General features: G+C 47.0%; 1 protein-coding gene across 2 annotated transcripts in view; it reads left to right on the top strand.

Moving 5' to 3' along the window:
- Window positions 1-4,417, top strand: part of SBNO1 (strawberry notch homolog 1) — a 35,551-nt gene extending 31,134 nt beyond the window's left edge. For both annotated transcript variants that reach the window (XM_080369782.1, XM_080369783.1), the window contains exon 32: window positions 551-4,417. In XM_080369782.1, coding sequence (XP_080225908.1) covers window positions 551-693 — 143 coding nt within the window. In that variant the 3' untranslated portion in view covers window positions 694-4,417. The remainder of the gene's footprint in view (window positions 1-550) is intronic.
- Window positions 4,418-12,863: the final 8,446 nt, after the last annotated feature.

The raw sequence follows: 12,863 nt of genomic DNA, 5'->3' as shown, positions 1-12,863 counted from the left end.
AAAGTCAGGTGTAATCAATAGTTTAGAATGACTTCAAGGTGGTCATGTCATTTTGTGCCGCACAACCTCTTAGTGAATCCCTGGCAGCAGGTACCTCAGAGACTGAAACCCACATCTGTTTTTTAAATGTGGACATCCTGTAGATGAGTGGTACCATAGCAGCTCCTACTCTACTATAGTTTTCTAAGACGTTGAAACCAGGGTTTTCACATTTAAACTTTTCATGGTGGTGCAACTTCTGTGAGGCTAGAAAAGCAAGAATAGCTAACTTCTAGATTTAGGTGGCAGCAGGTAATGTAGGCATAAAATTTGGTTTTGGGGTATAATGGCAACTTCTTTCTACTGCTTCATGACCTGAAGGATCTAGTGACTTCTGAAGATAAAGCTCTTACTGAGCAGCAGAACTTGTAGCTGCACTTGACTAGACTTGATGTTGGAAACGGTCACCGTTGACTGCTGCATAAATTAAATGGTGGTATCGTCAGCCTGAGGTGTTAATGAACCCATTGCCTGCGCACTTATGAGACAATTGATCTGTTGCTGTTTTCAGGTTTGATCATTCCTGCAAATTGTGTATCGCCCCTTGTAAACCTCCTGTCGACGTCAGACCAGTCTCAACAGCTTGCAGTACAGCAGCAGCAGATATGGCAGCAGCATCACCCGCAAAGCATCACCAATTTCAACAATGCATAAGAGGACAAACTACAGGTGTTGACTTTGGTGTTTGAGGAAAAAGGCTGTAAAAGCATATCACTTGCATAAAAATCAGGGACAGATTCCAAAGAAATATAACTTTTTCAGTTCAGTTGTGTGCTCTCAAATCCTTTGGGAATAAAGAGATCTTAAAAAGGTTGGTAGAACTGAAAGCCAGCAGTTGTTTATGGTGGTGCATCTGTCTTTCCTTATGCTCTCTGTAGTGCTTCCTGTTTGCTTTTACTTTTGGCCTTTTAAGCTACAAACCACAATTTGTTTGAAAATGCTTGAAAATCCCCAAGCAGGCTTTATTTTTATCTTGTCATACAGTGCTCAGGGTTTAACGCAGTGCATCAATGCCATTGCTGTGGGAGATATCCTTGAATGCATGTATTGAGTATATATATAGAAAATATATATTGGGTTTTTCTCTTCGATTTATGAGTTTATAAAGCATGAAACCTAGAGGTTGCACATCATGCATTCAGGTTCCTTCCCAGTTTCTGTTTGACAGTGCATGTCTTTGGAAACGGGCATGGACAGGATAAACACACCAGACAGGAATTCAGAGAGAAACACAATCTTAGTTGTACAGCATTGGTTATTGCATTTTTATAGTGTTTATACCCAGGTGTTGCATTTTTTCTGGTTCTCTCCTGGGGGTTATATATTTGAGTCTACAACATGTTCTTTTTGTGATAAACACCTTAAATTAAAATTAGTTCATTTTTAATGTATTAATGGTATTCCTAATGTGTACTGCAAAGATGGCTGGATGCCTATTTTCCTTAAATTGAAGCATTTCCTTAATCCGAGGTGGTTATGGAAACTTAAGTGCAAATTCACTTCCATCTCGCATACAATCTTATATTTTTTACTTCATTAACGTAATTTAATTTGTCACTTGTAAGATGAAACCTTACTTGAGCTGTAAATTAGAGAATGGGAAACACTTGAGGGTTCCACTGTATGTGCTGTTTCTGTTACCCAGTAACTTGAATACTGTTTAATATGTTGTAAGACATTGTAGAGTTTATCTGGAGCTGTTTAAAAGAAATTGTAATGTACAAATGTGAATAGTCACTTATCTATAATATGGGTAAGTTTTGTTTTGCCTATAATAGTAGATGTTTATAAGAAAGTGAAGGACAATGTTTGTCATTTCTTGCTTGCACAGGTTGCACTATTGAAAAATTGAGATTGTATAAACCTGTCCAAAAAACCTACAAGATCATGATCTTGTAGATGTCAAATAAAAGTTATTGTACTAACAAGAAGTGGAGTCTTGTTTAGGCAATCACCATATTAAAAAAAAACACTAACAAGTCTGTACAATTGGAATTCGACAGGACTTGGCATGTTCCAGTCTGCTTTAACCAGGCTTCTGTCTTGCAGCCCAAATAATCTCAGTTGAACTCGTTAATGAGGCAAGAAGTAAACTGTGTAAACCTGTAAGGGTCACCTGGCAGAGTAGCAATCCATGTAGCGCAGGGCACTTCTGTAACCAGACTGAAGTGTTGTAAAGAGTGTTGCCAGAAGGTCCACAGCTTCAGGCTGAAGGGAGTTTCTTTATGGGAATTATTTTGCTTGAGGTGCCCTTAACACTGCCTGCGCAGGCACCTGCGGGTGGTAACAGCACCTCCCTCCCCGGGGCAGGTCTGCCTGCTTCCCTCTGCTCCCTGTCTGGCCGGGGCGAGGGGATTTGTCCCCTGCACGTGCTTGTGACTAACTGGAAACACGGATCTAGGCTAAACCAGCACATGCTCTACCACCATGGCACCCGCTACGTCTCTGCAAAGCGCTTGTGATGCAGGTGGTAGGTGTTGCAGAGCTTTGTAACCTGCTGGCAGTCAGGGGAGGCTGGCCTGAGTGCTGGCGCACCTGTAGGGGCTTGGGAAAGCTGTAGACCACCGGCAGGGTGTGGGGGAGGATGTTCATGTGTTTTGTACCCACCATTGGATGTATTTGGCATCCATTCTGGGAAAAGTAATGGGAGTATTTGGCATCCCTTCCGGGAAAAGTAACGGGAGTATTTGGCATCCATTCTGGGAAAAGTAATGGGATTGAGAGGCATGTTGACATACTGCTGCAGCAGGTAGTGAACCAAACAACTAGTGCCAGCAAGCAGTGTCTGGACTTTGCTGCCTTTTGTTTTAATTCTTATTGTTTGGTGTAGAAAATTCTACCATCTGAGATGGTAACAATATTTTAGATACTAATCCTCAGTAAGATGGTTCTGGAAGTGGTAAGTTCACAAGTAGTAATACTTTTTTTTTAAACAATTCATTATTTAAATAACATGCTTAAGTTCCTAAGTGCTCTTCTCAGCCTGTTGTGTGAACTTTGGTGGTTGGGGTGAGCAAATCCTGAATTGGGTATTTGCTGTATTGGTAACCAAACTGCTATTTTGGGGAGCTCACAGCATCTGCTGTGTGCTCACACCCTCTTAAATTTCCCATGGGCTTTTGTCCCCTGAAGTGAAAAAACCTGATGGTACTTAAAAAGATCCATAAGAACTGTTCCCGTTCCAGAAATCAGTTTCTCTCCTTGCTGTCCTTTGCCTGCTCTCTGCTACCTGCCACCATCGATGCCTTGGCTTTGTCATTCAGTTAATAACACATCTGCATCCACAGCTCTGCAGTGTTATAACACCTTAAAGGTTTAACATCAAAAAAAATAAGCCTTCCAGCTACAGAAACAATTTCTGTTTTGAAAGTTCCTGCTTGGCGGTTGGGGTGTGGTTTTTGGGTAGTTTGTTCCTTGCATGAGCTGCTGATAAAGCTTGGGGAAGGAAAGGCGGATAAATAGCACAGGGGATGGGATAAGGAGCAGCCATACAGTGTCCTCTTGCAGCGCTGCCCCTAAGACAAACATCCTCAGGAAGGAAAAAGGAGAGAGCGATGGGCATGGTGTAAATTACCTGGCTCTGCAGGAGCGGTCTCTCTGTTTTTCCTGCTTGTGGGGCATTGACCTGCTTCATATAAACTGCCATCTGAAATGGATGTAAACTATATGAAGGGTAGATGTCTGCTAATAGGCAAAGCTACCTGTAAAATGGTAGTAATTTCTGTATTGCCTGAGTTTTGGAAGCGTGCTGTAGGAGGGGAAGATACATATTTAAGTTGACGTAGGAACTGAATGTATAAAGTTTGGGATTTTTTTTAAACTGTCCCTTGACAGCAATTAAATTTTGACTCATTAACTAGTTTCGTACTTAAGATACGTCTGATGCAGTAAATGCAATTATAACCCACTAAAACCCCCCTCTGTACAGCAAGTTTTTAGTTTTTTTCCCCGATCACTGGATGGTCCATTGGGAATGCCCCTCCTGTGGGGAACCAAGTCCTTACAGATGCTAGTTGTCTAGTCAGTGTGTAGTATTTTCTTTGTAAATGAAGAAAGCTCTGCAACCTGTAAACATTTGTCAAGTGAATTATCAAGGGTTTTTTTGTATTTTTCTTTCACATTTGGAATAAGCTTCACTCAGATCCCATCGTGTTCTGTACATATATAGAAAGAGTATGTATGTATATAGAGATGTTAAAGCTACTGAATTATTGAATGTAAATAACTCTTTGTTTTCCTTTGTGGTTTTTTTTTTTTTCTTCATGACCTTCCCAAGATGTATTCCTATTTTCTCAACCTGCCAAACTGGCAGTTTGTGTGTACTTTGAAATATATATAGCATATATAAAACTTCCAAGGGATGTGTGCATACATTGTAGACGTTATGTGTTGTCATCATTTTTTTTCAAAGCTATCAATTGTCTGTCTGCCATGATCCTTTTGATGCTATGTGGTTTTATTCTGTATTTTTAGTGTATAACGCATTTTCTTGAGAGAATTGGGTTCCCAGTGTCTTTCGGTGGCTGGTACTATGCACTTTCTAGTGCCTGTATCAGAAACAAATATTTGAATTTTCGCATCGTTTGTTTTCTTTAGTCTTTTCAGCGCGTTTCAGGTGGTGAGCTGTAACCCTAGATACATCTCAGTGTTCTTCCATGTACTAGTGTCTCCTGTTGTCCATTCCGTGAGCTCCTACAATACAGAGTTCTAGGATCCAGTGCATCAGCAACATGAGACCTGCCCACTGCCCTAACATATAGATATGTGTTACTACAGTCATCTTAAATGTCAACTGTCTTAAAAGCACTTAAAAGAGAGGAGGAAAGATACATCTCTATTTCCTGGGAAAAGTTTGACTTTCATATAATGTCTAAATTTTCAACATGGAGGTAATGGGACTTTCTTACCATTGGAAAAAATGGTGCATATTTTTAATTGCCAGATAAAAATACACATATTTATATCAAAGTTAGGGATTAATGAGAAATCCCTTGAATTGTCTGTCTCTTATTTAGCACTTAAGCTTCCACCAGCTGTCACCCAGGTTTTGTTTGCCCTTTTTTGGAAGGACCATGTCCATACAGTTATTACGTGAATTCGTGGTTTGCAAAGCCTGTTGACTGGACAGTCACAGCACTGAGTGTCCAGCTGTGAACAGCAGCGCTTCTGGTAGTTTCTGTGGTCGATCCGAGCTTTAACAACAAATGTGGAGAAATAACAGCGGCAGTTTGCCATGTACTGGCAGCTGTGGTGTGTGGTGCTGTGGCACAGGCTCCCATGGTGAAGGCTGACGGAGTTGGCAGAATTAATTAACGCAGCCTCAAACCTGCCCGAGGGCCAAGTGGGGCATGGGAAACCTCGAGGGCTGACGCTTCAGCCGGGAGCAGCATTGGCCTGGTTTGCTGCTGCAGTTGTATTTGGAGTTTGAAAAGCAACGACTCTCTTTTTAAGGAGAAAAACGTGGAGGGAAGGAAAGACTGGAAATACCGGTGTTTCTCGGTCACAATTACCGCAGCGGAGGGCAGATTGCCTCTCAAAGCTTGGGCTGAAGGGAGCGATAAGTAAAAAAACCAAGCAAGAGCTTAATTCATTTGATGTACTTCGCTTTTTCTTAGTTGCTCCAAAATAACTTCTGAGCAAAGGAAATGGGAGGCAATAGTAAGATTCAAGAATAGGAACCAGGCAGGTTCCAAACTGGTGTAGGGAATTTCTTGCCTGCTGCGCTGTGAGCCGATACTGCGGGGTTTATCGAGCTGCATGCCGTGCGTGCGAAGGATGCTGGCGTTTCTTCCCAGAAGAAAGGTGTCTGGGCAGAGGGCACAGGCTGAAATAACGGAGCTGGAGCATTTAAGCAGGCAGCCAAACCAATCCAGGAATCCATTCGGCTTTAAGTGATGCCTTTTGTTTATGGAAGTCCTGCAGCGCTTCCATACCTGCATCAAGGCGTATTGGATTCTGCAAGAACTAAGCCTGGTCGATGCTTCTGAACCTCCTTGTGCTGTGGGCATGACTGCAATGAGACGGGTCGCCTGCAGAAGAGCAGTTTTCCTATTCCTTATTTGCGCCGGGAAGGATAAAGAGATATTTCTGCTGCCGTTTCTGATGACATACTTATTGATGTATCCACTCGCTGATCTGAGGAGGATAACCAATGCCAGTTTCATTGCCGGTGCATAATGGCGTTTTTACTTGCCAAGATTTGATTTATTTCTCAGTCCTTGACATCAAGTCCTATGCCCTGCTGCATTTTATGTGAGGTGGGTGTTCACTGCCTCGGCATCTTCCAGGGAGCCCGCGGAGGGGCTGTACCGCGCCCCTGCGATACCTTACTCTAGGAGGCTACCTCAGCACGAAGGACACGCTAATTTTTTTTTTAAGCAGGACTTTGCTATTAGTACTTCTTCAGTCTACGCCTTTAATAGTCCAACATGACAGAATTCTAAAGCCGTCTAATGTTGAAGATGAATTCTAGGTGGTCTTTTTATTGCCTGCCCTAACTGGAAACCTTTGCCAAGCTTTGAGACCTCGCTGCGCCATGTGTCCCTGCCTTCGCCACACGAGGGGCCAGAGTGGCAGAGCTTGGAGCACCCCACAATGAAATACTACAGCAATGGTTAGAAAGATTTATACTCCCCAAACCGACAAACTGGAATATGATGAACTCTCAATTCTCTATTGAGTTCTTTTTTTTTTTAATTGAAAAAAAATGTTAAATAAATTAAACCAATGACTACTTTGGGGTTCCCCCCTCCCCCCCCCCCTTTTAATTTTCTGTTGTGGAACTTAGCCACGTAGGTTGTTTGTACTGGAATGCCTTTCAGCGGTATTGCTGCATACACTGAACGTACCCGTCGCTCTGTTTTAGGATCCTTCAGACTGGTGGAAGTCCTGTTTTAATAATCTGAACATCTTCGCTTTCAATCCACTTAAAAACCTGGCATCTCACCTGGTTAATTTCACTGGTTAATTAAAATGGCTTTATTGGTTGTGAAGAGCAAATTCAGGACATTCTCTTAATGCTAATTGTAGCGATCTTATAAAAGAAGAGTTTTTAAAAACTCTTATCAAGGTTGGAAAGTATCAACTTGTTCATATTTTATTCATGCCATGCAAATACCTTTCCTTTATCCTAAGAGTTCTTTTGGGATAAACAGGCTGATCTTATTTTTGTAAATCATTTTGTGTTGACTTTTATTCTCATTTTCCCCGAATCTGGAAAAGTGATGAGGCCAAGTTCTCAGCAATAAATGAAGATGCCCAAACCTCAGACTTTAATTATTCATTTTCATAAAGCAGTAGCCTTTGTTCTGTAAGTAAGGGAGAAATGTCTTAAGAGTGGTTTTGGTTGGCTTTTTTCCAGTGTGTAAATAGTACACCTTAAAAATGCCAGAGAGGCAGCTTGTGAGCTGACGGCTTCTGCCTCTGAAACTCCAAGTCAGGTTTATATGTTCCTTCCTTCCACCTTTATAAGGTGGAAGAATTGGCTGTGCCTGTTAAATACACAATGAATTGCTGGGTATGAAACAGAGATCTGTATCAGCTTCACCAGAGTGACTAAGTTAAATCATAAACGAAGGTGCAAGCAATTTAATTACTCCTGGGTAAGATCTCCCCTGAAGTCACTTGGAGTGAACAAAACTGTGGATGTGAGCAATGAAGCAGCAAAGACCTGAGCCCGCAGCTGGTCTCCACAAACCATCCCCGGCGTTGCCCTCTCTGTGCAGAATGGGGCTTCAGGAGTGGGCGCTTGGGACCAGGACTTCCCTGGCCACAGCTCCCGCCTGCTTTTGTGTGGGAATTCTCCCATTTTTGCAACGGGAATTCTCCCGTCCCCGGCTCAGGCCTCAGAGCTGCCGGCTGGCAGCTGAGCCACATGCGCCCCGCTGGCCCTTTGCTGCTTCCCAGCGCGGACTCAAGCAAACCACCGTTCCCTCCCTTTCCCAGCAAGAGAAAAGCCTGTGCCAGGCCCGCGCGCTCCTGGGGAGGGAAGGCTGCCATGGCCTGGCCTGCCCTCTTGGAAAGCCATTTTGGGCCACTGGATCACGCCGGGGGGCTTGGTCTTTGGCTCGCGCCGTGGCTGCGTCGTGCTCGGTCTTTGGCTCACACCGTGGCTGTGCCATGCTCGGTCGCTGGCGAGTCTCAGCCCCAGACTACACTATTTACATTACAGCCAACTCTGTGCCGCGATGAGGCTGCCAGGGCTGTAAATCCTTCACATCCGGGCCTGTCCCTCCCTCTCCGTGCGTGCACACCGAGCCCCTGCCGCGGCCGGCGCAGTGGCTGCCAGGCTGCAATGGCTGCCGGGCCGGCCGGCAGCTCCATGGAGAAGACCCACAGTGTGTCTGCTCCACAGACACTCGGGGGGAACCACGACCTCCCCTCTTTGCTTTTGTAGGGAGTGAAGAAGGGGTTCACGGTCAGTAGGGCAGCAGGCGGCTGCTGTCACCCTTCAGGTAGATGTTTAAGCGGAGTTTGAATATTTGGCTGCCTAAAGATACTTCATATTTCCAAGCCCTAATGCTGTGGGCATCATCCTGTCCCACTGCCTCTGCTGGGAGAGTGCAATCCAGGCATCGGCACTGCCGGACCCGCAGCCACGCATGCCCTGAGCTGGGCACGGAGGCTCTTAGGGCAGTGATCCTCATGGGCAGACATGTCTTAGGAGAGGCATCTCCAGTGCTCTCACCTCTGCGTCAAGCGGCATCCTGGGGCAGGAGCTTGGCAGATGTGTTAGACTCATCCTGGCAAACACCGTGTCTGAGGCCCTGGCCCGGGCGAGGGAAGGAGGCGCCGTGCCTGGCAGCATCAGCCGCAGACCCCTGAGGAGCTGCCCGTGCCAGGCACCGTGCTCTGCGGGATCCTGCTGCTGCATGGCTGTAATTTACCCCCCCGGTTTTCTTCCCCCTGCTCTGTGCTCTTCCACACCCCCCACCCCCCACCCCTCCCCCACCCGCCCCCCACCCCGCTACCCAGTTGTTGTGAAGCTCCACATTCCTTTCCTCGCAGTCATTTCCATTTTCCAGCCCTGGGCTTTGCTTACACTCTCTCCTCCACTTCCTTTGCTCAAATGACCAGTAACAAAACTATTAGGGATGCTCCTAATAGTCTGGCTTTACAGCTGGTGTTGCAATGAGGCACGGAGCTGTCTGTGCCTCCATTCTTTGTTTCAGGAATGTGTCACTGGCCTGGTGGCACTTGGTTTGCCCTTGGAAGGCTTTCTGCGTTCCTCCAAAACGTGATGCGATTCTACAGCCATCGCAGGTGTCACACACTGGCACGACTTGCTCAGGGCATTCGGGTGTTTGGCACCAGGGAAGCGCTTGGGGCGAGCCAGCATGCAGCAATGCTGTGGGTTCCCCGGCTCCTGGATGCAGAGCAGGTTCAGGAGCTTTCCCAGACAGGGCTGGGAGGAAAGCAGGTCTCCTAGGCTCCTGCACCCCAGCCAAAGGGTGGGGTGCTCCCTGCCCCGGGCCGGCCTGGCTGCCTGCCTTGGCACAGCCTTCAAGGGCGCCGGAGTGGGAGGGAAGTGGGAGTCCAGCCTGCGGGGCAAGATGGGAGCGTCCTTCCAGGCAAACCGAAGGGATGGGGCAGGGTGGAGCGCTTGTTGGTCTGGAAAGATGATGGGGGGAAGCCCTGTAAAGTGGGGATAACGCGATAATTCACCCCTGCAAACTACAGCAAGGAAGGAGGAACCCCTCAGCCCAAGCCCCCAGCTGGGCAGCCTGCCTGGCTTCCCCCCATCCTTGGCAGGGCAGGGAAGAGCTGAGGGGGCTCAGGAGCTTTACTTGCCTGTTCTTCACAAGCAAAACAAAGCTGTTTCCTTTCTGCTCTTATTTTCTTTTGCTGGTTTTCATCGGAATCTGGGCTGGTTTTGATATTGGTGCCTGGTGCTTGTTTGCCTGGCAAACTGCAAATAGGAAAACTCTCATTAGAGAGATTCCAGGCCTGTGCTTTTGTGGCTGAGGGCTTGGAAACTTCTCATTCCCGCGCTGTGGTCCTCCAGGGAGACCTCCAGCTGGAGCAGGAGAGAGCAGGCTTGCTACTCCCACTATCTCCAAGGTAAACCCAGAGCAGCATTAAGGCCTCTTTATCTTAAGCATGTCCAAGCTCTTCTGAGAGCTTTACAGGTGCTGTTTGCTTTTTCTCCTTCTGGTATGTGCCACCTTGAAGGCAGAACATCCCCCTCAAAGATGGAATGGGCCTGGAACCGGCTCCTCAGCCCACAGGGCAGCACCCGCGCGGCGATGCTGAGCAGCTGTCTGCCTGGCAGGGCTGCTCCACTTGGCAGCCAGACAAAGGACTCAGGAGTAGGAGGAAAACAAGGCTGGGAGGGAAAGTCGCTCCAGATAATACGGCATCTGGCCTGGGAGGAACCATATGAAAGTGGGGAGAAGGGCTAGGCTGGGAAAAAGTTTGTCTGGGAGAATTTCAGGGGAGAGAGGCTGACCGGAATAGGCATCCCGCCTCTGATGCCGAGTTGCTGCGAGGCTGCCCGCTGATGTGGGCCAGCGCTGGGCGAAGATGTCCTGGGGTCTGGCTCACGGCTGGGTGAGGATCTCCTGGGGTCTGGCTCACAGCAGCTCCTGGCCTTGGCTGCACCACAGCCCCCCTCGCAGAGGGGCTCAGAGGGCTGTTTCCTGCGGGGGAAAGAGGATAGAGCCAGGGAATCTGCATTTCTGTTCAGGATCTTGTGTGTTTGTGTGAGGATGGGGCAGAAAGCGGCAAACGGGAGCCAAAAAGCAGGTCGCCGTGGAGGGACACCAAGGGCTGTCAGCTTTCCTTCAGGAACAGAAAGAGCAGGAGGGAAACCTCATACAATCCGCACCGAGCAAGGGAACAGAGACGGGAATGTCAGGAGTTGTAGCAATGTGTTAAGACAGCAGCAACAATGGTGCCAAAAAGGATAAAGTGCACCATTTTCCCTTCATGCCAGTGTCCCAGACAGCCCCAGGAGCATGCCAGGTGGCCCTGGAGCAGAGCCTGGGGAAGGAGGCATTCTGCACCAGGAGTTGCTGGCTCCTTATGATTACAGTGAGGAAGGTACTCAGCTCTGTAAAGTGTCTTTTAAAATGCTACTTGTTAGAGCTGACACTCGCTTTTACCAAGGAGGTTAAGCCTGCCTCCACTCACGACTTAAAAAGCTTAATTTTCAGCCTAGGCCCATCAGAGACTTTTCACTTTGTTTTGGATGATCATCTTTGTTTGGAGACTTGCAGATTAAATTAGTGCTCAGAAACTTGTAGCTGCATTTGTGATTATTTTATGTATGATGCTGGATTCCCAGAAATGTAGGGAGAAGTATTTGAATATAAACTCCCTCCAGAAAAAGGAACAGACTTCCCATCTCTTTCTCCTTGCTGCTACACGGGTCTCTGTGGTGGGTAAAGGACAGTTAGAACAACCCCAAGTCACTCAACCCATTAAGCCTGAGAACAATTAATTACATTGAAATTAATGCACAAATGTAATGTTTTACACATGCCAAAGACATGACAGGAAAAACCAGGGTCTGGCTGTGCCATCTTTAATTCTTGTCCATGTTGATTTAATCCAGGATGATAAGAAAACAAACCCAGTTTACACTCTCTGTTTGCAGTTTCTGAGAGCGTTACAGCCTAGGTCTGCAGACACTGATGGTATTTACTTTTATTTCCACACACAGGAGGGGCAAACAAATTTGTCTTAAAGCATGGCCCGAGGTCCCTAGCGCTACTGTAGACAGCCATCCTGAGAGCCAGCTGCTGCCAGCGCCTTCCAACATCACGCTTTGCACGTGTGTTCTTTTACACCCTCACCAGAGGGGTTCAGCATCCAACCTCGCAGAGCTTTGGGAATAGAAAACCTCCCGGAGATCAGTCAGAACTTTGGCTAAGCAGGGGCTGGAAGGCTCACTCTGTGGAAACACTGGCTGCTGAGTATTCCCAGTGGTTTGGGAGGAGCAGAGGTGAGAAAGTCAAAGCAGGAGAGGGAACAGAGAAAATTACAAAAAAAAAAAAAAAAAAAAAAAGGACACACACAGGGTGAACGCTGCAGATCTTACACAACTGACAAGAGGTAGCTGTACCTGGAAAATAAATCATCTGCGCTTGCAGATGACTGAAGAGACAGACACCTCTTACCGTCCATCCTCCCTTGCTGAGAAACATAAGCACGCACATTTATTTTCAAGTTACCTCATAGCGCGGAGAAGGCTTGAAAATGTCACACGCGTGATAAAATGGCTCTGCTGTATTTCCTGCTCTATGACTAGGCCACTTGGTGATTAAGAGCTGCTTTGGCTGTCAGTAAACAAGACTGTGCCATCAGTCTGCAGAGCAGGGACCTGCGGCTTGCTGCAAACAGCCTGGAGCATGCATGCTGCTGGAACTGTAGCTGTTACACTCGATGCAGGGTTTGCAGGTGCATAACACACCTCTCTGCAGTGCAGGCCACGCTCATGACACAAAACAAGTTTAAAAGTGCAGGCAGCCCCTCCGAGGCAGCTCACACCTGTGGTCACCCTGCTAAGCCGTCAGCCCGGGGCCCAAACATGATGGTGGTTTTATGGTGGCCACAGAACATGTGGCAGATAGGAAGAATTAGCAGGTACTTCCTACCCCAGCCGATTTCAGCAGCATCTGCAAAAAAACCCCAAGAGGCAGTTAGTAAAGTCGGTGGAAGCTTATATAGCACCTGAGGCCAAGCAGTAAGGTTGTCATTTACCGGGGTCTTGTGTCTTGTGCCACCACTGCTGCCTGTGCCCAGAAAGCTGCAGAGCAAACGTAAAATACTGAGCTACGGTACTGCTGGGTTCCCACTGACAGCACAAACAATCTCACCCTACA

This window comes from Falco punctatus, assembly GCF_963210335.1.
Source record: "Falco punctatus genome assembly, chromosome: 1".
Taxonomy (NCBI): domain Eukaryota; kingdom Metazoa; phylum Chordata; class Aves; order Falconiformes; family Falconidae; genus Falco; species Falco punctatus.
Note: the sequence above shows the minus strand (reverse complement) of the source record. Positions and strands in the feature narration are given on the sequence as shown.